The 24,090-nt window shown below is 39.8% G+C and overlaps 1 protein-coding gene across 3 annotated transcripts in view; it reads left to right on the top strand.

Moving 5' to 3' along the window:
- The window catches only part of macrod1 (mono-ADP ribosylhydrolase 1), a 575,305-nt gene extending 562,591 nt beyond the window's left edge, over positions 1 to 12,714 (top strand). For all 3 annotated transcript variants that reach the window (XM_051923041.1, XM_051923038.1, XM_028809642.2), the window contains one exon: positions 12,021 to 12,714. In XM_051923041.1, coding sequence (XP_051779001.1) covers positions 12,021 to 12,046 — 26 coding nt within the window. In that variant the 3' untranslated portion in view covers positions 12,047 to 12,714. The remainder of the gene's footprint in view (positions 1 to 12,020) is intronic.
- Positions 12,715 to 24,090: the final 11,376 nt, after the last annotated feature.

Genomic DNA, 24,090 nt, shown 5'->3' with positions numbered 1-24,090 from the left:
AGCATTGCCTCCATCGTATGCCCTGAAAGTGTCTAGCCACTGACCCCAGTTGCCTCATCTGTTTCCAATATTCTTCAGGTATTGTTCTCCACACATTTTGGAGCCACCTTCTTCCTTCTGGTCTTTGGTATCTGATTTAATTCTCTTTATTGATACCCCATCTATCTTCATATTTTTTTCCTCATAGTTGTTTCTGCTATGTCTAACACTGCTGTGCAGAGAAGACTTTTCCCCTTGAGTACTACTGTGACCAAGATGTCCCTGGCCTCTTACTGCCTCAGTCACAGTCTCTCCTAATTTCTGGAGGTTCTCCTTCTATAACCTGGTCCATCATCAAATTCTGTGGATCATGGGCACCGTTTTAATCCATTTCCCACATTCACAACACAGGTGGTTAGAATTACATTGGCTGTTTATAAAATATTTTCAGTTATTGAAGTGTCATTAAATTGGAGTTTACACTCCAACTCCTCTGACCTTCGAACATAACAATCAAAGAACTACATTCTGAGAATATGTGATTCTTGATAAATACCTAAATTATTATTCAATCTACTAACTTCATAAATGGACTGATCAATTATTATGTGTGGAGATTTGGGATTCCTCAGCATATTCCTCAGCTCTACCTGCTAAGTCTCCAGTAATAAGACTGAAGAACAGCACTCATTTTTGAATTTTTAATTCAGCCTAACAGAAACTAAAAAGCTGGGTCACTATCTCGTGCATTCTAATTGGATCATCATCAAATACCAAAACCATATGTTAGTGGAAATACAAGTGGCTGTAGAATGTTCCAGACACTAGATTTTGTGCCTTATAGTTCTGGGAGTTTCCAAGTACTTTCTTTATTCGTGTGGCTTTCTTCCAGTTAGTTTGGCTTCCTGCTACAGTTGTCAGGTTGATTGGTGATTGCAAATTGACCTTGGCAGTACGGGTATCTGCTGTATGCTCCAACTTGAACATAACTAGAGAATAAAATGAGTTTAGAAAATAGATGGGCGGAAGAGAAAGTGGAAATCGAAAGAATTATTGGAGGTGCTGATGGAAAACTGTGTATTTTTTTTGAGAAGTTTCTAAAGATGGAGGGGGTGGGGGTCAGTGATCTGATTTCTGACAGCTATAAACAGCAAATTGAGGCAGAAGAGAATCAAGTGTGTTCTAAATAACAAAATGAGTCTGGAAAGATTGAATGCTGTTTTGCTGCATTAGACTGAATTTAAACTCATTCAAAATATATATTTCACTCCAGTCTTAAAATAATGGCACTTTTTGACATATAACAATACTCCTAATAGTGAAAATGAATTATTTCGGTTCAGCTTCATATCCATTAAGGGTCTACCCCATTTACAGTGTTAGGTTAATCTTATTTCCTTTATGCCATTTTCATTAATTGGAAGAGAAATCAAATATTTTATTAATCTGCACCAATTTCTATTCGTTAAACCATCTAAACACTTTGGTAACAATGAATATAAGGTTCCTTTACACTACTGGTCTAAAGTTTTAAAACACCTCAGTTTTTTCAGTTTGTCTTCACATTTTATCAGATGAAGTGCAACAAATGACCTAAAATGGTAAAAAGGTAAGCAGTAAACTGCCAGAGGTTTTAATTTAAAGTTTACGTTAGCAAAAACTGAAAAAATACATTTTACAAATGGGCTTTCTTCAGAGAACAACTAATAGGTTACAACCTAAAGATGTTCAGCAGCAATTAAAGTAAATTAAGCCTTGCAAGTTGAAGCAAACAGTTTGCACAGATGTTCCAACTTCTGTTCATTACTTTAAAACCCTCTGTCTGTCTTAAAGCAGAGTTGGAACAGACTGTGTTAACACTGTGGTACCTTGGTACTACTTGGACAATATTCCAGTGATAATGGCAAGAAAACAACAATTAAGAAATTAAATGAGACAGAGCATTATTACCGTTAGAAGTGTCTTACACAATCCAAAGGCAATTAGAAACTAGAAGAAACTCTGATAGGAAGAGATCTGCCAGACCCAAAGTGACAACCCAATCAGAGTTTCTGAGGGTCACCAGCTTACGTGATAGACACCTCACAGCAAAGAAATAAAGAAGAAACTTTGTGCTGCAGGTTTTACAGGGCTTGTGGCAGTAAGAAAGCCATTCCTTAAAGGACAAAATAGAGCCTTGAAGTACCAGCTGTGGACTACTGCAGACTGGACAAAGTTTCCTCTTCACAGCAGAAACTGAGACTTGCTTTCTTTAACCACTATTAATCTGTTCTTGAAGTAGGTCCTCAGGTCCAATCCTGGAGGGCTACAACTGGAGCAAGTTTTTGTTTCATCCCAAATCTTTGCTGAAAAATGAGCTTATCTTTTGATTCTATGGTTAGTTAGTGCTTTCATTCTCCCACATCCCAACCTCTTTATATTGTATATTTTTCTTTCTTAAGATAACATCTAAATGAGGCAGATTAGTTATTCATAGTTCTTCACTCTTTTATCCCATTACTTTCCAAATATTGTGTTTAAACAAATTCATCATGACAAACACACACTGGTATAAATGGGACCAAGTGAGACGTTGAACTGCAGGCTCCTTTGTCATTTCCATCTCATTGTTAATTGGCAGAATCAATTAAAAAGAAAATTAGGCATGAGCATCAGTAGGCTTTGCGCCCTAGGAGCCAAGTTACCCGAACTGTTCTATAACATTTCAGTTCAGTAATTATTTACTGCTCTGATGCTGATCTTTCTGATTATAAATCAGGGCATTATGATTGCAATTGACGAGAATAATTCATTATTATTTGCAGAATTGTGGTATTTGACGGTTCCTCTAGAGTGCCTCTTTCTCTTGCATGATTTGGCTCAAAAACGAATCAGCACATCGTCATTTCATAACAGGCTTAAGTTTCAAGTTTGGTATTTTTCTGTCCGGCCATTTTAGCTCTAGACCATCCTCAAGAAACTGTGACACACAGACACACACCCATCATCAAGATATCAATATTGTCGGTATCAGGGGACCCTAAAATGTCGAGATCCATTGAAAACCAGAGATAAAAATTTTTGACGAATCTAAAGCTTTCGCTCCTCCCCCATAGACGATAGGGAAAAGCAAAAAGGGGGAAAGAAGCAATTAGAAGTTGTGAATCTTCACAAGTGAGTTAACAAAAATGAATCACACAAATAATGCTTGACTAGTAATCAGCTTTTAATTAGTCAATTGGTTTAGAACAAAAACCTGCAGCCTTCTAAGACTGAACTTGAGATTCCTATAGAACTTCATTGAGATAATACGCATTAACTGTTAAACAAATTCTTGCAAGTTTGTGGTTCCGTACAAAAGAAAATTTATTCGTGCAAATATTTAATAGCATATGCAAGTAAGACTTTCACTGCACTCTATAAACCTATATGGCTGACATATTTTAGTGATGTGAACAATTTAATTTGCTCTTAAAGCAATATTTCTAAACATTCCATTCAGGAGAAGAAGTGGCTGCCATAAGACCAGTCCCATCAGATGTGTGACAGCAGGAGTAGACTTATTTTGTGCCTAGAAAGAGACTCCACATACAGAAGAGCAACTCATGATCTAAGATGTAATCACTATATCCACCTTCATCAAGACAAGTGCTTTTATGTAACTTAATAATTTAATTTCAAATGTAATACTTTCAAGTTCTTCTAATTGAGACAGTGTTGCATTAACAGGTATCTTGAAGGACTTGAGTCTATTGTATGTAAGTTCACATGAATAGTGTGCAACAATGCAGTGATTTGGATGCTATACTTTAACTGTATTGTAGATTGTATGGTTCTGCAGAGTGGAGTAAAATTTAAAAGCAAAACAATATTTTTGATTTGTGTTCCCATAGCCTCCAGATCACGAATCTTGCTTGTCACCTATGATTTGCTGTTGCAGAAGAGAGCTATTTTTTGGCCATAAAATTATAACTTATTATAAACAGTAAATTGTATTATATACTAAAGGTAATTTTGCATTTTTAGATGTTTAATAAATAAAGGTGCACTGCTAAGCTCTCCGACACTGTAAAACCTTTCAGCTGACATTTGGAATTGTAATGCCATCTTGGAAACTCATTAAAAACACCTTAATCAAAACATCGAGTGCTGACCTCAAGCTTCCTTTACATTCACAGGAGAACAGCATTAAATGATAAAAGTAACAATACTGTTTCCAAATAATAGTTGTTGATAATCTGAAATGGTTATAGAAATTGTGTCTGTTGTAACGAATGATAGAATTGCAAAGAAATCAGAAGGGAGAAGACCTTGCACCCAGTTCAGGCTTATGTGACATACCTTTGATGGGCCCGTGAGTTCATCCTTCTCCAGCAAGAGTTCATCCTTCAATTGAACCACAACAACATGACAGGCCTCGGAATACAAAAGTATTGGCTTCTACTGATAATCACCGCTCTGCTCTAATATAGTGAAATTCATTTTCAGCAGACTTCTTTTTTAACCTGCCTCAACTCTTTTTTTTCCTTTTTGACATGACTATTTAATTGACTATTCTGGCTCTTATCTCAACGCATTTATTGTCATTTTGTTGTTCTCTTCTCTTTTTGGATTTTCTGCCAGTTATAGAAAATCAACTAATAATTGCTTAGCCATACAAAGGCAAACAAAAGATTACTTATTGTCAGGTTCTTGAAAACGGATGCATAAAACACTACAAGTAGTCCTCAAACAATGCTCTTTTACAGACTGCATTTAAATTCTTGCAACTATTTCCCAGAAATCTAACTCTGTCAACAAACAGTTCATACAGAAAAGGCAAGGGCCAACTTGACCTTCAAGTAAGCTTGAATTGAGATCCAGCATTTTAAAGTCAAATAAATATGCTTTCTTTTTTTTAAAATGGTATTTTCTTCTTTTATCAGTGACAGATCTGCTCATACAGTATGTATTAAGGTAACTCAAAATAATGGCAATTTGAAAATTACACGGTAACTGCAGTGGATTGAAGCTCACCCAATACAACGTGTTTGTGATGGCTTATGGGTAGTTCAGGCACACACAGCACAGTGCTCTGCCGTTAGTCTAGTTGAAGCCAAGGTCAAATGAACATGGCCGTTCTGCTGTGGGATTGCACCTTTGTTGATCAATGTACAATAGTGAGTTTTCTTTGGGCAGAGGAAGTGAAACCTGCTGAATTTCACTGAAGATTGTTAGCTTGTGTAGATCAGAAAGCTGTTTCAATATCATCTTGCGCAAATTCACACAATGGCATGTGCAGATCCAGAGCTGATATCCAAATGTGCAGCAGCAGCGGACAACATAATTTGTTAGTCTTCTCTAATGAAGGCATTCGCCATATTGATTTGGGCTCGTGTATGCGATGTTGATGGTCGACCAGATCGAGCTTCATATGTCACACCTGTTCTTCCTGCTTTAAACCTTTCTACCCATTCATAAACCTTGTGTTGAGTCATGCTGTCTTCACTTCTTTACTGAGACAATATCCTTCAGTGTATACAGTAATCCCTCCTCCATCGCGGGGGTTGCGTTCCAGAGCCACCCGCGAAATAAAATCCGCGAAGTAGAAACCATATGTTTATATGGTTATTTTTATATTGTCATGCTTGGGTCACATATTTGCGCAGAAACACAGGAGGTTGTAGAGAGACAGGAACGTTATTCAAACACTGCAAACAAACATTTGTCTCTTTTTCAAAAGTTTAAACTGTGCTCCATGACAAGACAGAGATGACAGTTCCATCTCACAATTAAAAGAATGCAAACATATCTTCCTCTTCAAAGGAGTGCGCGTCAGGAGCAGATAATGTCAGAGAGATAGAGAAAAGCAAACAAATCAATAGGGCTGTTTGGCTTTTAAGTATGCGAAGCACCACGGCACAAAGCTGTTGAAGGCGGCAGCTCACACCCCCTCCGTCAGGAGCAGAGAAAGAGAGAGAGAGAGAGACAGATAAAAACAAACAATCGAAAATCAATACGTGCCCTTCGTGCTTTTAAGTATGCGAAGCACCGTGCAGCATGTCGCTTCACGAAGCAGCTGCACAGAAGGTAGCAACGTGAAGATAATCTTTCAGCATTTTTAGACGAGCGTCCATATCGTCTAGGTGTGCGAACAGCCCCCCTGCTCAATCCCCCTACGTCAGGGTCAGAGAAAGTCAGCACAAGAGAGAGAGAGAAAAGTAAGTTGGGTAGCTTCTCAGCCATTTGCCAATAGCATCCCTTGTATGAAATCACCTGGGCAAACCAACTGAGGAAGCATGTACCAGAAATTAAAAGACCCATTGTCCGCAGAAATCCGCAAACCAGCAAAAAATCTACGATATATATTTAAATATGCCTACATATAAAATCCGCGATAGAGTGAAGCCGCGAAAGGCGAAGCGCGATACAGCGAGGGATTACTGTATTGGCAGGTTTCACTCCCTCTGACCATGGACTCAGATTTATTTTTGTTTTAATATGTTTTGTATCCATAAATGGTGCTCAAGTTCAGTCCCGGATGGCCGCAGTGGTTATAGTTTTTTTTTTTTCAACCCAGTTGCTTAATGAGAAGTCAATTCAGAACTTATTACATTCTATTTAATAATATTTTCATTCTGCCACAGCAGGACATTCATATTTTTGTAGATTTCTTCTTTTTGAAGATTTTTCGCCCAGAGCATATTAGCAATTCTCAGTCCTCTATTTGTTTTTATCTCCCTTTTTTTTCCAGATATCTCATTAAAATACACAGGTGTGAACAGGACAGTGCTCTGCTGCTTATTTGTCATTTACATTTCATTGTTAATTGGCAGTTGGGTAAGAAAACAAGAAGCCGTTAAAACCAATCAATAAAGCTGTTGTAAGACTAGAAGGGTCACTTAAGTGTTGTGAGTCTTCACAAGTGAGTAAATGAAAATGAAGAACACAAATGTTACCTGAGCAATAACTGGCTTCTAATTAAGTAAACCGCCACTGCAGCCCTCCAGACCTGAACCTGAGCACCCTTGGTATATGAAATATGATTGCATACTTTTGTGTTCTATAAATGTTCTGTTTCATGTACAGTGGTCTCTCAAAGTATGCAAATTCAGTCAACACAACATGTGCCTGGTCCCTCTGATTTATATTTAGATGATCTGGACTCAAGTCTCTTTCTGGGTACTGCCTGTCTGTAGTTTCCATGTTCTCCTCTTGTCTGCCTGAGTTTTCTGGTTTCGCCTTCCACAGATGTACTGTATATAAGATTGTGCTCAACTTTTGCAGTGAGACTTCAGCTAATTTAAATGGTCATTTTGGGAGTCCTGTTACCTAAGACCTACTATCCATCCATCCATCCATTTTCCAACCCGCTGAATCCGAATACAGGGTCACGGGGGTCTGCTGGAGCCAATCCCAGCCAACACAGGGCACAAGGCAGGAAACAATCCTGGGCAGGGTGCCAACCCACCGCAGGACACACACAAACACACCCACACACCAAGCACACACTAGGGCCAATTTAGAATCGCCAATCCACCTAACCTGCATGTCTTTGGACTGTGGGAGGAAACCGGAGCGCCCGGAGGAAACCCACGCAGACACGGGGAGAACATGCAAACTCCACGCAGGGAGGACCCGGGAAGCGAACCCGGGTCCCCAGATCTCCCAACTGCGAGGCAGCAGCACTACCCACTGCGCCACCGTGCCGCCTAAGACCTACTAACTTACTGAAATTTTATTTTTCCTTGGAATGAAGACCAAACCACCTTTTAGATATTCGATAAAAGCTCAAAGCGTATATACAGTCATAAGTAACTATATATTTGCAGAGATGTAGAATAGGATGGTGCAGCTGAAAAGCACATCTTTGGATACTGGAAAACTGAAATCACATGGCTGAAGTTGTCCTGCTAAGGATACCATAGCTTGAGACAAGTTGAAGAGTAACTTTGATACTTCCAAAACAAAGCAATACCTTGAAGCGAAAGCCTTTAAGATGTATCTGGGTGAAATATTAGGACATGTTAGCTATTCACTAAACAAAGAAGCTGACTGGACAAAATGGTCCCCTCTTGCTTTTCAAATATATGATTTTTTTGAAACTGAGGAAGCTGCACTGACCTAGTATATAGAGATGTATGTAAGTTATACATTGTGCTCTTTTGCTTTTTTTTATATATTTTTGTCTCTTCACTTCCTCCTTCCTACAATTCCTAGTCCATGTAGAGGTTTGAGGGCTTAATTACAATACATACAATAGGTCATAAGTTGGGTCTTTTAATTTTATATTTGTTTTTTGATTATACATTGTTTATGTAATGTTAGTATTTTTATCATTATTTAATTAGCATTATCACATTGCCATTTCCTTTAACATTTCTGACTTCGGGCAATACCATATTCTGAGTTTTGTTCATTGTTTTTTACATGCTGTCATGTGGTTATCAGTAGTTCAAAGCGTACCATGTCGGAGTGACTTTATTTAAGATGGCGTTACAGTGTCAAAGGCATTCGAGTTCCTGGTATAATGGGAATTTTCTCTGCTCTTTCCTATGTGCCAGTTTGTTTACCCTGGAAATAAGATCTTATAACTTTCATTAACTGTAGTATTTATATACAGTTGTGCTTATAAGTTATTTACCCTGGTATAATTTTTAAGATGTATGTCATACTTTAAAGAAAAGATGATTGATCAGGCAAAAGCTATTTTCATTTACTTTTAATGAAACCCAAATTAAACTATAAGGTATCACAGAATAGCACAACCATTAAACAAAACATAGTAATAAGGAAAATAATGAGATGGTCTCTGTTGAAAAGTTTGCATCCCCTTAGTTCTTACTGCTATTTATTGCCCACTTTAGCATCAATGGTGGCATGCAGTCTTTTGAGATAGTTCTGGATGAGGCCCTAGATTTTCTCAGGTGGCAGAGCTGCCCATTCTTCTTGGCAAAAAGACTCCAAGTCCCATAAATTCTTGGGTTGTCTTGCATGAACTGCACTTTTGAGATCTCCCCAAAGTGGCTCAATGATATTGACTTCAGGAGACTGTGATGGCCACTCCAGCACCTTCTCTTTTTTTCTGCTGTAGCCACTGACAAGTCAACTTGGCCTTGTGTTTTGGATCATTGTCATTTTGGAAGATCTAAGTGCTTCACGCGCAGCTTTCGGACTGATGAATGCAAGTTATTCTCCAATATTTTCTGGTAACATGATGCATTCATCTTGCCATTAATTTTCACTGAATTACCTGTACCACTGTAGCTCACACACCCCCAGAACATCAGAGATCCCCCTCCATGCTTCAAAGTAGGGAAGGTGTACTTTTCATCATAGGCCTTGTTGCATCCTCTCGAAACATAGCATTTATGGTTGTGGCTGTAAAGTTAAATTTTGGTCTCATCACTCCAAATGACTTTATTCCAGAAATTGTGAGGTTTGTCTAGATGCTGTTTGGCATATTGTAAGTGGGCTGTTTTGTGGCATTGCCACAGTAAAGGCTTTTTTCTTCCAACTTGAATGGGCAGCCCATTTTTGTTCAAGTACCTCCTTATTGTGCATCTTGAAACAGCAAAACCACCTGTATCTCAGCTGAAGTGCCTTGTGGGTTTTCTTGGCAACTCAACAAATGATCCTGGTAGTTGTGGCTGAAATCTCAGTTGGCCTACCTGACCGTGGCCTGGTAACAACCGAATCAATAACTTATATATTGTAAGAAAGGCGCTATATTGCGCCCGACCCGGCACAGACTTCACACAGGAGGCACGTATAAAACAAAAAGGTTTTTATTTTTCTTCAGCTGGAGGGCACGTCTTCCCCGTAATCTCTCCAGCCACAATACAGTCCCAAGCACTGAGGCACCACACTCCTCTCTTTCTTTCACCACCACCATCACTCCTCCACAGCTTTGTCCTCCTTCCACCCGACTCTGACCATCGAGTGGTGGTCGCTGGCACCCTTTTATTGGGTACCCGGAAGTGCTTCAGGTGGTTGATTAGTTACATTCGGCTGCACTTCCGGGAAAGATAATACCAGTGCCCAAAAGGGCCCAGCCGCTCCTGTAGCAGGACCCCCTGGCGGCACCTGTGCAACCCCACAGAGCTGCACAGAACTCCAATCCCCTTGAAGCCCTGGGGGAGTCCGAGGAACCGCTGCAACCCAGGGAGGCTGCCATCTAACGTCCAGGGGGAGATACTGGGCTTCCCACCCTTTTCCCCCTGGCAGATGTGGTGGGAAAAAAATCCTACTGGATATCTATACTGTTATGGACTAGGTAATGCCACATCGTTTGATGGAAATGAAAATTATCAACCTACAAAGGGCTGAATTCAAAGTCAACAAAGTGAAAAAAGTATGTGGCAGGCTAGTCAATTTTGCCGAAATTTCATTGCAGCAACTCCAAATCATACTCAGTAGTTTGTATGGCCCCCACATGCTTATATGCATGTCTGACAATGTTGGGGCATGCTCCTAATGAGACGACGGATGGTGCCCTGGGGGATCTCCTCCCAGATCTGGACCAGGGTGTCACTGAGCTCATGGACAGTCTGAGGTGTAACCTGGTGGCATCGGATGGACTGAAACATAATGTCCCAGAGGTGTTAAAAAATGCTTTAGTTGCCTCACATTTTTATGCAATCGTTTTGTTCACCCCACTGAATTAAAGCTGAAAGTCTGCACTTCAACTGCATCTGAGGTGTTTCATTTAAAATTCATTGTGGTAATGTACAGAACCAAAATTAGAAAAAAGTTGTCTCTGTCCAAATATTTATGGACCTAACTGTATATCTATATCTATATCTATATATATATATATATATATATATATATATATATATATATATATATATATATATCAGAGTCTGAGCACTACTGAGAGGCATTTTCAGGACTCCGGATATCTGTATATATCCTTTTAATGGTTTATACAAATCAACAACCTTTTCTCACAGGCCCTTAGACAGTTGTTTTGCTTACCCCGTGGCTCACTATCCAGCAAAGTCAGTGCAGCTCTCCATGAACTTAAATTATTGTACACACTATTTATACACAAACATTGATTACAATCAAAGAAGCTACAGGTGTGGACACTCTCCTTTAAGTCACCTTAATTTGAACCTGTGTGTGCCAACATTTGTGTATATTATCGGCCCCAACATTCAAGGGTATGTGAACTTTTGATCAGGCCCATTTAAGTTATTTCAGTTATCATTATAACTTAAAAAAGCCGCACACAATTATGTGATAAAAAATTGCTTCCCCTGAGCACACTCCCTAATTAAAAGAAAAGCTTTCTGAATGATTACTTATATTTTCCTAGCAATGGCCATTATTTCACAAATTCTGCCATGGTATATAAACATATGAGCACAACTGTATAAGAAGTTCCTATTTAATGATATGTTGCTAAAGACTTTTAATGTGTTTGGTACCTTTCTCTCTATGCAAAACATTGGGTGTAAAATGGGCTATACTACTTACATTCTGTGTTGATTGGTGTGAGTTTTACAGCTGTTTTATGCAAATTATCCAAGCCTTTATACACTAAAGCTCTATTTTTTCAATCTTGTCATAGTGAACCGAGCTGTTAATGTGTAGACTCCACCAGATCTGTTGTAATGAAGAATCCCCATTGGAACCAGTGTAATGGTGATCTCAACTGTTATTTAGAAGAAAATATCCTAACAAGAGATTTATCAACAAACCTGTCAGTGCATTTACTTATTGCAGGTCAATTTAAGAAATCAAAAGACATTTGTATTTATTGACCTTTGGTAATGTGGTTTAATGGAATTTTTGGCTTGTGCCTTTTGCTGGATCGTGACAACAGACATCTCCTGGTCTTGGTGCTTTTCTTAGCACTCTGCCTTTCTGCAGTTGTTCCAGAATACACTACGGTGTGTGTGTGTGTGTGTGTGTGTGTGTGTGTGTGTGTGTGTGTGTGTGTGTGTGTGTGTGTGTGTGTGTGCGTGCGTGCGTGTGTGTCCTTTATTGTTCCAGATATTTATGTATGAAAAATTTAACAGAGACCAAATTTTCAAAAGATGTTACATGTTTTGCATTTTCTTCTTGTTTTTTAGATCCACAGTCCAACAGCAAGCTCTGAGGAAGCTCCAGTGGAAAGATCTACTGCCAAATAAGATGTTTTTGGTGTGTTGTTGTGCTGATATCATGATCTACATGCTGTTATTGATTGATTGATGTTAGTTACCAGAATAAAGATTCCTATAGATTTTGCATCATTTCTGCCCTAAACACATTTTTAAATGTTAATTTTCCTTGAGTACATTGAAGGATGAATGCAACACACAGCACAGGCAAACCAGCAGTTAGCATCTTAAATGGAAATGCGTGACACATAACCCATTGGGGAAAAATCCCTCACTTTTTTCTTTGTTTAGCTTTGTTCTCTACCGTCTACAAGAGCCTTGCCTGAAAAATGAAGTACATTTTATATTGTTTAACCACAGCTGCTCTTTCCTTTGCTGTGTCTTTTAATTTATTTTCTGTCCCACAACAAGCAAAGACAGACATATTAAATCCTTCATTATACTACGCTGTGAAACTGCTTCCCCTAGAGAGGCAAGGGCAGCACACGTCTACTTCCAATACATCCCCTTCACCAGTTTTTCATTGGCTTTTGATCAACTGATGAAATTGTGCTAATTGAAAGTCTTTGAGTGCAGGCATGTGGAAAAAAGAATCTCATTCTGATTTTGTTTATTCTGAGGCAATAAGATTAAAAAAAAGTGATTAAAAAGAGGTTAATTTTCACCTCTTCACAGTCTTGTGCTTAATGAACTACTTTCAGTTGCCACTAATGAGTGAGATGGAGATCATGGAATCTTCTAATTTATCTTGTTGAGCATGCGCTGCCGCGCCTCCTGAGGACAATCTCTCAGTGAGCCTGTCTGCAGTTCCGTGGCATGTGCCGCAGGCAGCATTCTTGTGTGGAAAATGGCAAGATGTGCCAGTGCGTCGTCGCAGCACCATATGTCACACACAATCGATAAACAAACATGCCAATTAACAATAAATAGCAAAGTAAACTTAACGCTAATACAGAAGAAACATTTAAAAAAGTCAGCAAATCTGATAATTTTGTAAAAGTATGTACTTAATTAAAGACCCCCTCTACTCCACACCCACGCATACACCCACATTTACTCATAATGGGACAATTTAGCATCGCAAATTAAATAAGCATGCATGTATATGAGATGTGGGAGAAAAACTGGGATACAAAAAAAAAAAAAAAAAAAAAAACCCACACAGACAAGCGAAAAACGTGCAAACTCAATAAAGATTCACCGAAGCAGGGAAGTGCTCCCTGGTCTTTTGTTATTTGTGTATTCCCCCTGCCTAACCCGCCCAAAAGCATTGAAACACAAAATTAGTTTTTTATGACATTGTTTTATTTAAAAAAAAAAAAGAAAAAGAAAACATGCTGTTTGTTTGGAACAGTAAATTTAGAACACTTATAGCAAAGTGTATTCAGCAGACAAAAGGCCTCATAAAACTTGATATATCACATCTGTAAAGACTGTAGAAGGAATGGACTACACCTTATAAGAAAACTTCTAGTGATCAGTTTGAAAACAGGAATATAAAGCAAACACACACAGCAAGACAATTGGGCTAAATAATGATGGCTAGTGTACTAACCACTGTCACAAGAACTGACAGAGTCCAAAAAGGGTTGGGGCAGCCACCCGTATGTTATATCCTGGCTGTAAAATTGGAAGAAATGGTGTAAAGATGTGTACAGATCAGAGTCCAAAAGAGAACTGACTGGCTAGAGGAAAAATGGCGGCTTTAAAGGCCAATAAAGGAAGTGACATCATCCAAAGAGCCAGAACCGGAAGGGTCCTCATCCATAGGCTCGGTCCCAGAAATTATGTCATCAAAGGGGCAGGAACCAGAAGGGTCTTTGTCCATAGGCTCGGGACCTGAAGTGATGTTATCAGAGGCCGGGGACCGGACGTGATGTCATCAGGCCCAGAAACGGAAGTGGTGTCATCAGGGCCAGGTGGAATTTCCTATGAACAGTCTGTAGTAAAGTGAGAAAAGGACTCCGCACACTCCACCACCCCCTGGTCTGGCGTGGAATTACTCTTGTTGTACTGTTCATATGGACCTTGCCAATGGGCTAGTAACTTAGAATGGGAGGTAGGAACCAGGACTATGACTCGATCTACTGTGTGGAATTCTCTGAGAGACATGCCTCAGTCAATAGTATCAGACTTGTGCTGCTTGCGCCTCTTCCATGTGATGTTTTAGGTTTTAGGAGGGGATGAATTTTTCCAAATCTATCGAGTAACTGTGTGATATATTCCAGTATGTTTATGGAGGGAAGAGTCTCTTCTTCCCACCCTTCTTTTAAAATATCTAATATGCCACGGGTTTGTCATCCGTACAATAATTTAAAAGGTGAAAACCCTTTAGAGGCCTGTGGGACTTCTCCATATGCAAAAAGGACGAGGGGGAGGAGCCAGTTCCTTCCATCCTCGCTGACCACCTTGCAAAGCATTTGTTTGAGATTCTGATTAAACCTCTCTACGAGATCATAGGTTTGAGGATGATATACTGTGGACTTTAGATGCTTTATCTTGAGTAATTTGGCCATTTCCTTGAACATCTCCAGGGTGAAGGGCGTCCCTTGGTCTGTCAGGACTTCCATAGGGGTGCTGATTCGTGCAAAGACCCCTACCAATTCCCGTGCGATGTCTTTTAAAGTAGCTGAGTGCAAGGGAACAGCTTCCGGATACCAGGTAGCATAATCTAGAATATACAGTACTTGTGTCCTCGGGCTGAGGACTCTAGGGGTCCTATCAAGTCGACCCATATTCTTTCAAATGGGACATCAGTCAGTGGAATAAGAGGAGCATGGTCCCTCCTAGGAATTTGTTGCAATTGTCACTCCAGGCAGTGAACAAACCTCCTCATTAATTCCTGGCCAATAAAATCAAAGCTTAATCTAATGTAAGGTTTTCTCGGTGCCCAAATGCCCTCCTAGAAGACGGGCACATGCTAATTCACAAAGGTATGTGGAAATAGTAGCAGCTTCCGCACCTCCCCCTCATACTGTGCTGCCCGATACAACAGATCATTCCCTAAAACAAAGTGAGGACCCTGTGGCATGGACTGATGAGTGTGTTGGCCATTGACAAGAGCAATTGCATTTTTTTCAAAATTAAAGGAATCGTCATTCAACTGTTCCCTTTTAAAAGCTGGTGTTTCTCTAAATTGATAGTGTAACTGGGAGAGAGGGTCAGAACTGACCTCAAGGGGCGTGGTTTCCTCCTGTTACGTCGTGACATTAAATACTGACAGTTTCGGTTTGCAACAGTCCAGGAAGTGCCACATCACACTGAGTGCATGCATCGCCTCTCTCTGCCAGCTAATTACACGGTGTGGAGGCAGCTTGAGACATGTTGTCTACGTCTATGACTAGGCCTAATTTTAATTTATGAAGTGCTGAACCACTTTAAATTTCGACCAGTCCCGGCCCATTATTTCCGAGAATGGTGGATTTGGAAGGACTGCTACTGTAAGTTTTTTTAGTAATCCTTCATAACTGATGACACAGGTGGCGGATCTGTACCAGCAGGTTTCCCTGGGTTATACTGGTCTTATTTTTCAGCCACTGCTGTGGTAGCGCATATCAGCAGGCAACAATAGAAATGTTACTGCCGGAAATGAATAAGGCCTTGGTTTTATACCTATTTAAAATCACCACTCCTGTATGCAGGATCACCAGAGGGTTTATCAGAGCACACCAACCCCTCCCCCCACCTGCATTCCTCCTCGTCCTCCTTTAAAGACGTAGAAGAAGAAATGTAAACCTCAGACTCAAAAAAAAAAAAAAAAAAAACAAGCTTCCTTTAATGTTTAAATATTTATTCTAAGGATTCAAAAGGTATTCCACCAAAAAAAAAAGCAAAAAAATTCCATCCAAAACTTATAAATGTTCTATAATTTGTGAACAGGGGAAATCAGGAAATCCAGTATAAGAATGAAGCACAACACAGGAGAAACGCCTCAGTGTTGAAGTAGCCGTAATAAAGGCAGTTTCTCCTTAACTTGGGTCCACAGCTGTAGTATTAGGTGGCCCTTCCCCTGAGGCTCAACGTAAAGGGGACAGGATAGAAAGCATGGAACACAACACGTGCATGAATAACGTAGTATTGAATTGGTAAAGCACACTGTTACACGACACATGAAGTGTCCAGAGATTAATGAGCATAACCAACAATGACCAAGAGATGGTTTCTTTGACAAAGTGGTCAGGAATAGAAAAGGGTCCAGACCTGGGAGATTGAATCAAGCAACCAAAAATCGAAGGGACAGTAAAGAGAAGTCGAGGGCAAAACAAGAGTTCGTAAGCAGAAACCAATCCTAATGCTGGAGCCTACTTTGAGAATAAGCTAACAGCACTGAGCGAAACGAAACTCTGTGCATCCACCCAGACATAATGTATATTATGGCTGCCACAGATTCATAAGGTCATTTCAAATTCTAAATCCTAATGAAAAATAAACTTCAAAAATGGAATGTACATGCCAAAACACATAAGCTAAACCACATGTACAGAACAGTTTAATATTATACATATAAAGAATGACAAGAAAAACATAACTATACACAATAATATGATTAAATTTAAAGAAAAAACACTTAAGCCAGGGATGAGACCCCGGTTGAGTCACAACACCTTATACTTGGTATTTCCATGTGTACAATTACTACATTTAATTTTGTTTCTTTTATAATACTAATGCTGCATAACAGTCAGATCTCAACTGGATTTGATTTCCCTGCATCCTCACACTTTAAATGCACTGCCTTTCTGTCCCTTTATTTGTCTCGTGGCCTGCTGACATCTTCTCAGTGATCATTAGCCATAGTTTTAGTGCAGCAGAGAGAGCCAGTGAGTTTGTTTTTATAGACCGGCTATTTAGGGGGTATTGTAAAATTAGTTTCCTTCCAAGGGTTCTAATTACTTGCTGCAGTTAATCATTTCTTTAATTTCAGGAGCTGTGTTATTTGTGCTGCTTTACCAAAATAAGTTTACATATTAACTTTTAATGGCCACTTGAGATAAATTAGACATTTTAGATAAAGTCTATTAGAAGAATAGCAACTAATACATTATAATGCTGTCAGGCCCCGTGCCACAAAGAGGCAAAAAGAGACATTGACCTGTCCTCCATTTCAGTTATGGAAAAAAAAAGCTTCTCAGACATTTTTGATAAATTAAGTTATTCTCTAAAGGTAGTTGTGCTTTGCCAGTGGTCAGATAACCACACATCAGCGCAGCATAAGCGTTCATTTATCCAATTCACTCTGACGTCGTTTCGTATTTAAATGCTGCAGCCGAGAATGAAAACAGAAGCTTTTATAGCTTTTGAATAAAATTTGCAGTAATTTTCTCAACATTTGTGTATCATTTATGGGGTAAAGTGTATTACTGTCGGTTTATACTTAATTTAGTCCCTTATTTGTTCATTAAGTCCATAAAGCTTCCTAGTTACAGACTTACAGATAGGCCACATAGAGCGTGTTAATCTTGTATTAACATCTATAATCAGGTTGTCTTGAACATCTATGAGTCTGTTAAGGAAGCTGAAAGTTGGAAGTCAAAAACAAAACAGTACTGCCTTTTGTTTAAAAAGAAGTTATGAATAAAATAATAATTCATTTAAAATTTGTACCAAATTTTAATTGTAAATATTGGCTACCTCACTTCTTATTGGGATTGGGACTGAAAGTGAAAGAAAAGTCTCACTTGGGTAGTTGCAACGGCTCCATTTTAACCAAAATATCACCTGTGATGGACAATGTGCATGGGTGGACATCCCAGTATTCTTTACCTGGACAGGAAACTGACCATTAAATGGCACAAGAAACAGAGTGAAGATCGTCCTGCCTCATCCAGAAGACAGGCAAAGGATGCCAGAGTGTCAGTGGGTGTATTGGCATCCTGGCAGGGTTGGACCAAAGAAGAATACCAGTCCAGGAGGCCAGTGTAGTGTAAGGTTGGGGGAGACATGGCAGGATTACATGCTCCCTGGACACTCTAGGTGGCAGACTTCCTGGGTGACGCTACCTGTGTGGATACCCACAAGGCACGATGGGAACTGTAGTCCTGTAGGGCAGCCTTGTTGGGTTCCAGGGGTGCTGTAGGGATTTATCATCTCTACTTTATGGGACCCAGAAGTACTTCTATCGTGCTGTTTCCTAGCGTTGGGTCCAATAAAAAAAGAAGCCGCTCAACCTCATCCATGCAAGTTGAAGTTGGGTGGAAGAAGGACGAAGCTCACCTAGAGGAGAAGAGGGAGAGAGAAAAAGAGAAGGAGTTTTTAAAGCATTTTTGTAAGGTATTTTGTATAATAAAACATGTAATTGAGCTTGGGGCTTGGGTCTGTTAGGTTGTGTCTGAAGTTTGGGGTGTTACAACACTCCATAGTGGTGGCACACCACAAACATAGAATTTCAGACGTACCCCATGTGGATATTTGCGTGAAGGAGCGCCACAGGGGACTGTACTTTCTCTGGTCCTGTTCAGCCTATATACATCGGGCTTCCAATACAACTCAGAGTCCTGCCATATGCAAAAGTTCGCTGACGACACTGCTATCATGGGCTGCATCAAGAGTGGGCAGGAGGAGGAGTATAGGGACCTAATCAATGACTTTGTTAAATGGTGCGACTCAAACCACCTACACCTGAACACCAGCAAAACCAAGGAGCTGGTGGTGGATTTTAGGAGGCCCAGGCCCCTCATGGACCCCGTGATCATCAGAGGTGACTGTGTGCAGAGGGTGCAGACCTATAAATACCTGGGAGTGCAGCTGGATAATAAATTAGACTGGACTGCCAATACTGATGCTCTGTGTAAGAAAGGACAGAGCCGACTGTACTTCCTTAGAAGACTGGCGTCCTTTAACATCTGCAATAAGATGCTGCAGATGTTCTATCAGACGGTTGTGGCGAGCGCCCTCTTATACACAGTGGTGTGCTGGGGAGGCAGCATTAAGAGGAAAGACGCCTCACGCCTGGACAAACTGGTGAGGAAGGCAGGCTCTATTGTAGGCATGGAGCTCGACAGTTTGACATCTGTGGCAGAGCGACGGGCGCTAAGCAGGCTTCTATCAATTATGGGAGAATCCGCTGCATCCACTAAACAGTATCATCTCCAGACAGAAGAGCAGCTTCAGCGACAGACTGCTGTCACTGTCCTGCTCCACTGACAGACTGAGGAGATCGTTTCTCCCCCAATCTATGCGACTCTTCAATTCCACCCAGGTTAAACGTTAACATCATACAAAGTTATTGTCTGTTTTTACCTGCATTATTATCAATCTTTAATATTGTTTTTTGTATCAGTATGCTGCTGCTGGAGTATGTGAATTTCCCCTTGGGATTAATAAAGTATCTATCTATCTATCTATCTATCTATCTATCTATCTATCTATCTATCTATCTATCTATCTGAATATTGTAGAGTAGAATATGTCATTTAAGGAATTTTCGATCACACAACCATAGGGAGCCACATGCCATAGAAGTGGTGAAGGTGGGGTTCAGACCCCTCAAAACACTTTCTAAAAAATGTCTATAAATGCATGGTAATTCAAGAAATATGCCCATTTATTTCAGAAAATGCTGTTAGGTAAACTTGAACTCCATGATTTTTGGCAGCTCCCCGATTCGTCCTCCACACTCCGGTTTGGCTCAGGTTGGAAAATATTGTAGGCAGACTCGGCCGGTTTTCACTTGTCTGACTCAGTCGGTAGTGTTGCAGAAGCAGAAGTCTTCGCCAAAAACACAAAGATTTTGATCCATCAAAAAGAAAAGAAATCGCTGCTAATGTCCCTACATCTTGCGGTAATACAGTGCCAAAAAAATCATCTACTAAATGATGCTTTGGCATAAAAGGAAAATGTATCTGGTAGAAAAGTTATTTTAATTGCAGGCCATGTCTCTTCTTCATTCGTCATTCTATACTTTTAGCTGTTTTGGGGTTTCTGTTCTCCTATTAGTTTCACTTTTCTTCAAAAGTTGATTTTCTTTATTGGCATATTTTATTTATCCTTTTGCATGCCTGCAATCACATCATTAAATGTGAGGCTAGAACTATGGTGCTGGTCACGCACTACTTTATCCCTCAGCAAATACACCAATCTTCGAAACTCAGGTATTGTCAGGTAGGCCCTAGTGGTGGGATTGTGTTTTGGCAACGACCTCAGACTGTTTTTGTCGCTTGACTTTGGCTTTCCTTTTGGTTACTCTGCTTGGTTTGCCCTGCCAGTTCTTGACCTTTACATTTTTCCTGACTATCTCTTTTGACTGCTTAGCCGTCTTCTGGTTTCATTGTGCTCACAATAATCCCCAGACACCCCACTCCAGAGTGTCCACAACACAATGTAATTAAATTTAGTTTAAATTTATTAAACAACCATAATAATGAGTACTGATAAGGTGATGCTTTCAGAGAGACATTCAGTGCCTTCACTTCATGACTGTTCAAGTGTAACAGGTTTCATGCAAGATAAGTTAATAAATGAAAGCTGGTCCTACTTGCAGCTTGTCACAGTGGGACTAAATCAGAAGAGTGGGCGGGGTAACCAAGTAAATTAGGCACGTCTGCTATTTAGTACGATAAGAGACGACGCCAATGACATCTTGTGTCTTCCTCCCTCTTGCAACACATGATGAGGAGAGTTGTGAGGCAACATTTGAAACATACTGCTTTAGCAAACAGAACATCATCAACTAAAAGAAACCCGTTTAAGATGCAGAAGCAAGGAAAGAGTGTTGAGGTGTTTATAACAGCTGTCCGTACACTTGCTGAACACTCCAATTTTGAAGCACTCAGGGAGGAGTTAATCAGAGACACTAAACTGTCAGTGTTGCTATATCTGGCTCCTGATCTCATCGTATCGAAGGAAGTTCTCAGATCTAGACAGGGAGGCACGGGAAAAACAGTAACCTCTGCTGCATGATGGGCAAACCACTAAAAATATTGATGTAGTACATCAAAAAATGCCAAAAAATCAAAAAGGCTGAACAAAAGGTTAATAGCAAAAAAGTCACCTCATACTCAGAAGACTGGTAACTCACAAAATGTTAAAGAAGCTGAGAGCTGACAATGCAGAGGAAGGCACACTTTGCTGCAATATGCTGCTCATCAGAAGTTGTTGAAAGCAGGATGGTGGGGTCTTTGCCCTACAGAAGTGAGAGATTCATGGAGGTCAAGGGACAGTGGTAGCCACAATCCATGTAGCTGCCTGGAGCAGACTGTGATTTATTTAATGTGGAGGATTGTTTTAATGCCTAGCTGATCTGCAAGAATGGAGATACAGCACAAGGACTAGGCCAGTGAAGAATCCTAATTTTTAATGAACTATTGAATATAAAAGAAAAGTACAAAGTGTCTCATTTTCTTTGAATCTAGGTGTAGGACCTCAAACATTTCAAAATAATGCTATTATTCCTTTTTTGAGGCAAAATTAAATAGCAAGGACAATGAAATACTGTATTTTAAAGTAGTATAAAACTAAATATTTGGTCCTTTACATCATACATGCAGCCCTTGATTGTACCAAACTCCAGGGTTGCTCTTTTGAGATGTTTTAACAAGCCATTACTGCAGTCTTTAAAGCTGAGCACCGGATACCCACTCCTGCCTACTACACTGTTTTATAAAAAAACACTTATTCCAATCCCCCTAAATTAAAAAGGTAAAAAAAATAAAACGTAATCTATAATGTGTTAACAGAGGATTTTTATTTTAATGAAAACAAGTCTGTCATGTATGACAGCTATGCTAATGAAATATTAAACAAGCCGCACAAAGCCTTTCTGAGCTACAGAATCATAGCGGACAAATTACTTTACACTCACGCGTTCAACACATTTTGCTGTTGTATCTTGCTTAAAGCTAATATAGAGTGTATTATTCTTCTCTCTAAAATACATTTTGATTTGGCCTGGTGCCTTAACCAAATATGTCATTGCAAGCCAGAGGTCCCCATTCTGTGTCTATTGTTCTCAGTCCTCATCACGCACCTCTAGTGAACATTGGCAGTTGCCGTTTGTTTTGGTGGGGTGAAATTCATGGACAGTTGATTTTAAACCAGTCAACTCCCTTGGGTGGTCTAACACTTGACACTTTTTACCATCTGACGATCTCCTTAGTAGTGCTAGCAGTTCATTTTGGGCCACTGCCTTATTCCATATTAATGAGGGGTCAGTCAGCTTCTTTTTTCATGCGTTTCCACAGACACCTCTGCACGTTTACGACTCACATTGCTCCTGACATGAGCCAGTTTCAGAGTTAGCAGAACACTTACTTGAAGACTAAGATTTTTTTCAACAAATTCTAATCTGTCCTTTTTGTTGCTCATGGACCTTTCTACTCTGGTAGGTAAGGGGGGTGGGGATTATTGCAAGCAGGAATTGACCCGGAGATAGTAGTAGAAACAAGATGTAGTGACAGTCAAGAAACAAAGTCATAACTAGGAAGTCAAAATGGACAGAGAATACGCAAATCGAGAATCAAAAGTCAAGGACGTAAGTGAGGGCCAGGAAACCAAAAATCAGTCAAGCAGTAGACCCTACTTGGAAATAAAATAACTACGCTAAACTGAATATTGTTTTATCCGCTGATAGGTAATGAATAATGAAACGTTTACTGTGCAGCATTACCATCACAATGTCATTAACGTGGCAAACGGTGTCAAGTAAATAATAAAAAAACAAGAACAAAATTGACTTGAGAACAACATAAACATAACTATAGAAATGTGATCTGCAGGTCCAAAATACACAAAAACATACACAGAAAAGCTCATATTATTACACTCTGCACTCTGGCACTTGGTAATTATTTTCGGAACAATTGTTTTAGGTTTTAAACATTTTGTCATCAGCTGGGTTAGTTTCCCTCATCCGTTGGCAGAATAAGGCATATTAAGATTTACTTTTGCATGAGAATTCACATTTCAATTTCTACGTCTCCAGTATCATTCCTATAACCAACTGAGTTGTAATTTTCTTTTTCAGCGTCCAGAGCACTTGGTTTTCCTTCACTGACTATTCATCGTGTTTGTTTTGGCCTACTAACTCCAACAACAGACACTTAAGAAAAGAGCAAAATCTAAATTAGAACATTAAGCAGACTGCTTATTTTTATCTTACATATAAACATCTACATGTGGAAATGTGTGTCTGTCCGGTGAGAGGTGGAGTCGGGGTAAAGGCTTTGCCTCTGAGGAAACAGAAAACTCGCTTAGCCGCTAATAACACAAGCGAGGCCAGCATGTCAGCAAAACGAAACCTCAGAAGAAAGACAAAGTCGCTTAGCTGCTAACATCGGCAAAATGGTATCCCTTTTACTTTTCCTCCCGCTGCTAATGCACAAGCGATGTGAGCACACTGACAAAAAGAATCCTCCTAGGACAAAGATGCCCAGAGTAGTTCCTTTCAATTACCTGACATCTCTATATTACAGTTTTTTTTCAGGCAATTTCAAAAGTTTCTAGGACCCCAGGCCTCTTTATAGCACAGTCTTACACTGCTAGTATGAAATAAGTGCCCCCTGGCAACCCACTGTCCCAATATTTATGAAGGATGGAACATAAAAGAAATTACTATTCTAAAATATGATAGTAATAGATGCACAAAAATCCCAGAGCTAGAGCTGACATGCTGTTTTGTACTTTGTCTTTGTGCTTATCATTTTACCTTAAACATTAATTCCATGATTATACAACAAGAGTAAGAATTTTAACTACACTGTTCTAGTACATTCGAGAGCACTAAAGATGGGGATTATGGTCTGTCAGAATCGTAAGAAGAGCTAACAGCTCTGTTCTAGTCAAGAAAGATCATTCTCTTGAAGAGCACCCCGTCTGTGTTCAAGCGTTTGAGAAGGAAACTTGGCAGTTTGTGCTCTACACATTGCACAGAGTCCTTTATTCATGAACGCCAATCCTTTACCCAATGCTGGACCCAACAGAGATCGTGGGAGTTCGTTCCTAAGGTGTAACCCCATTCTTAAGGTGAACAGGAAAATACGGACTTGTGTGGATGTTAAGGTTCTTAAGAAATGGGTTCACAAGAAACGCTACACTCTGTCAAGGG

The sequence above is a fragment of the Erpetoichthys calabaricus genome, chromosome 1 (genome assembly GCF_900747795.2).
Source record: "Erpetoichthys calabaricus chromosome 1, fErpCal1.3, whole genome shotgun sequence".
NCBI classification, from domain to species: Eukaryota; Metazoa; Chordata; class Cladistia; order Polypteriformes; family Polypteridae; genus Erpetoichthys; species Erpetoichthys calabaricus.
Note: the sequence above shows the minus strand (reverse complement) of the source record. Positions and strands in the feature narration are given on the sequence as shown.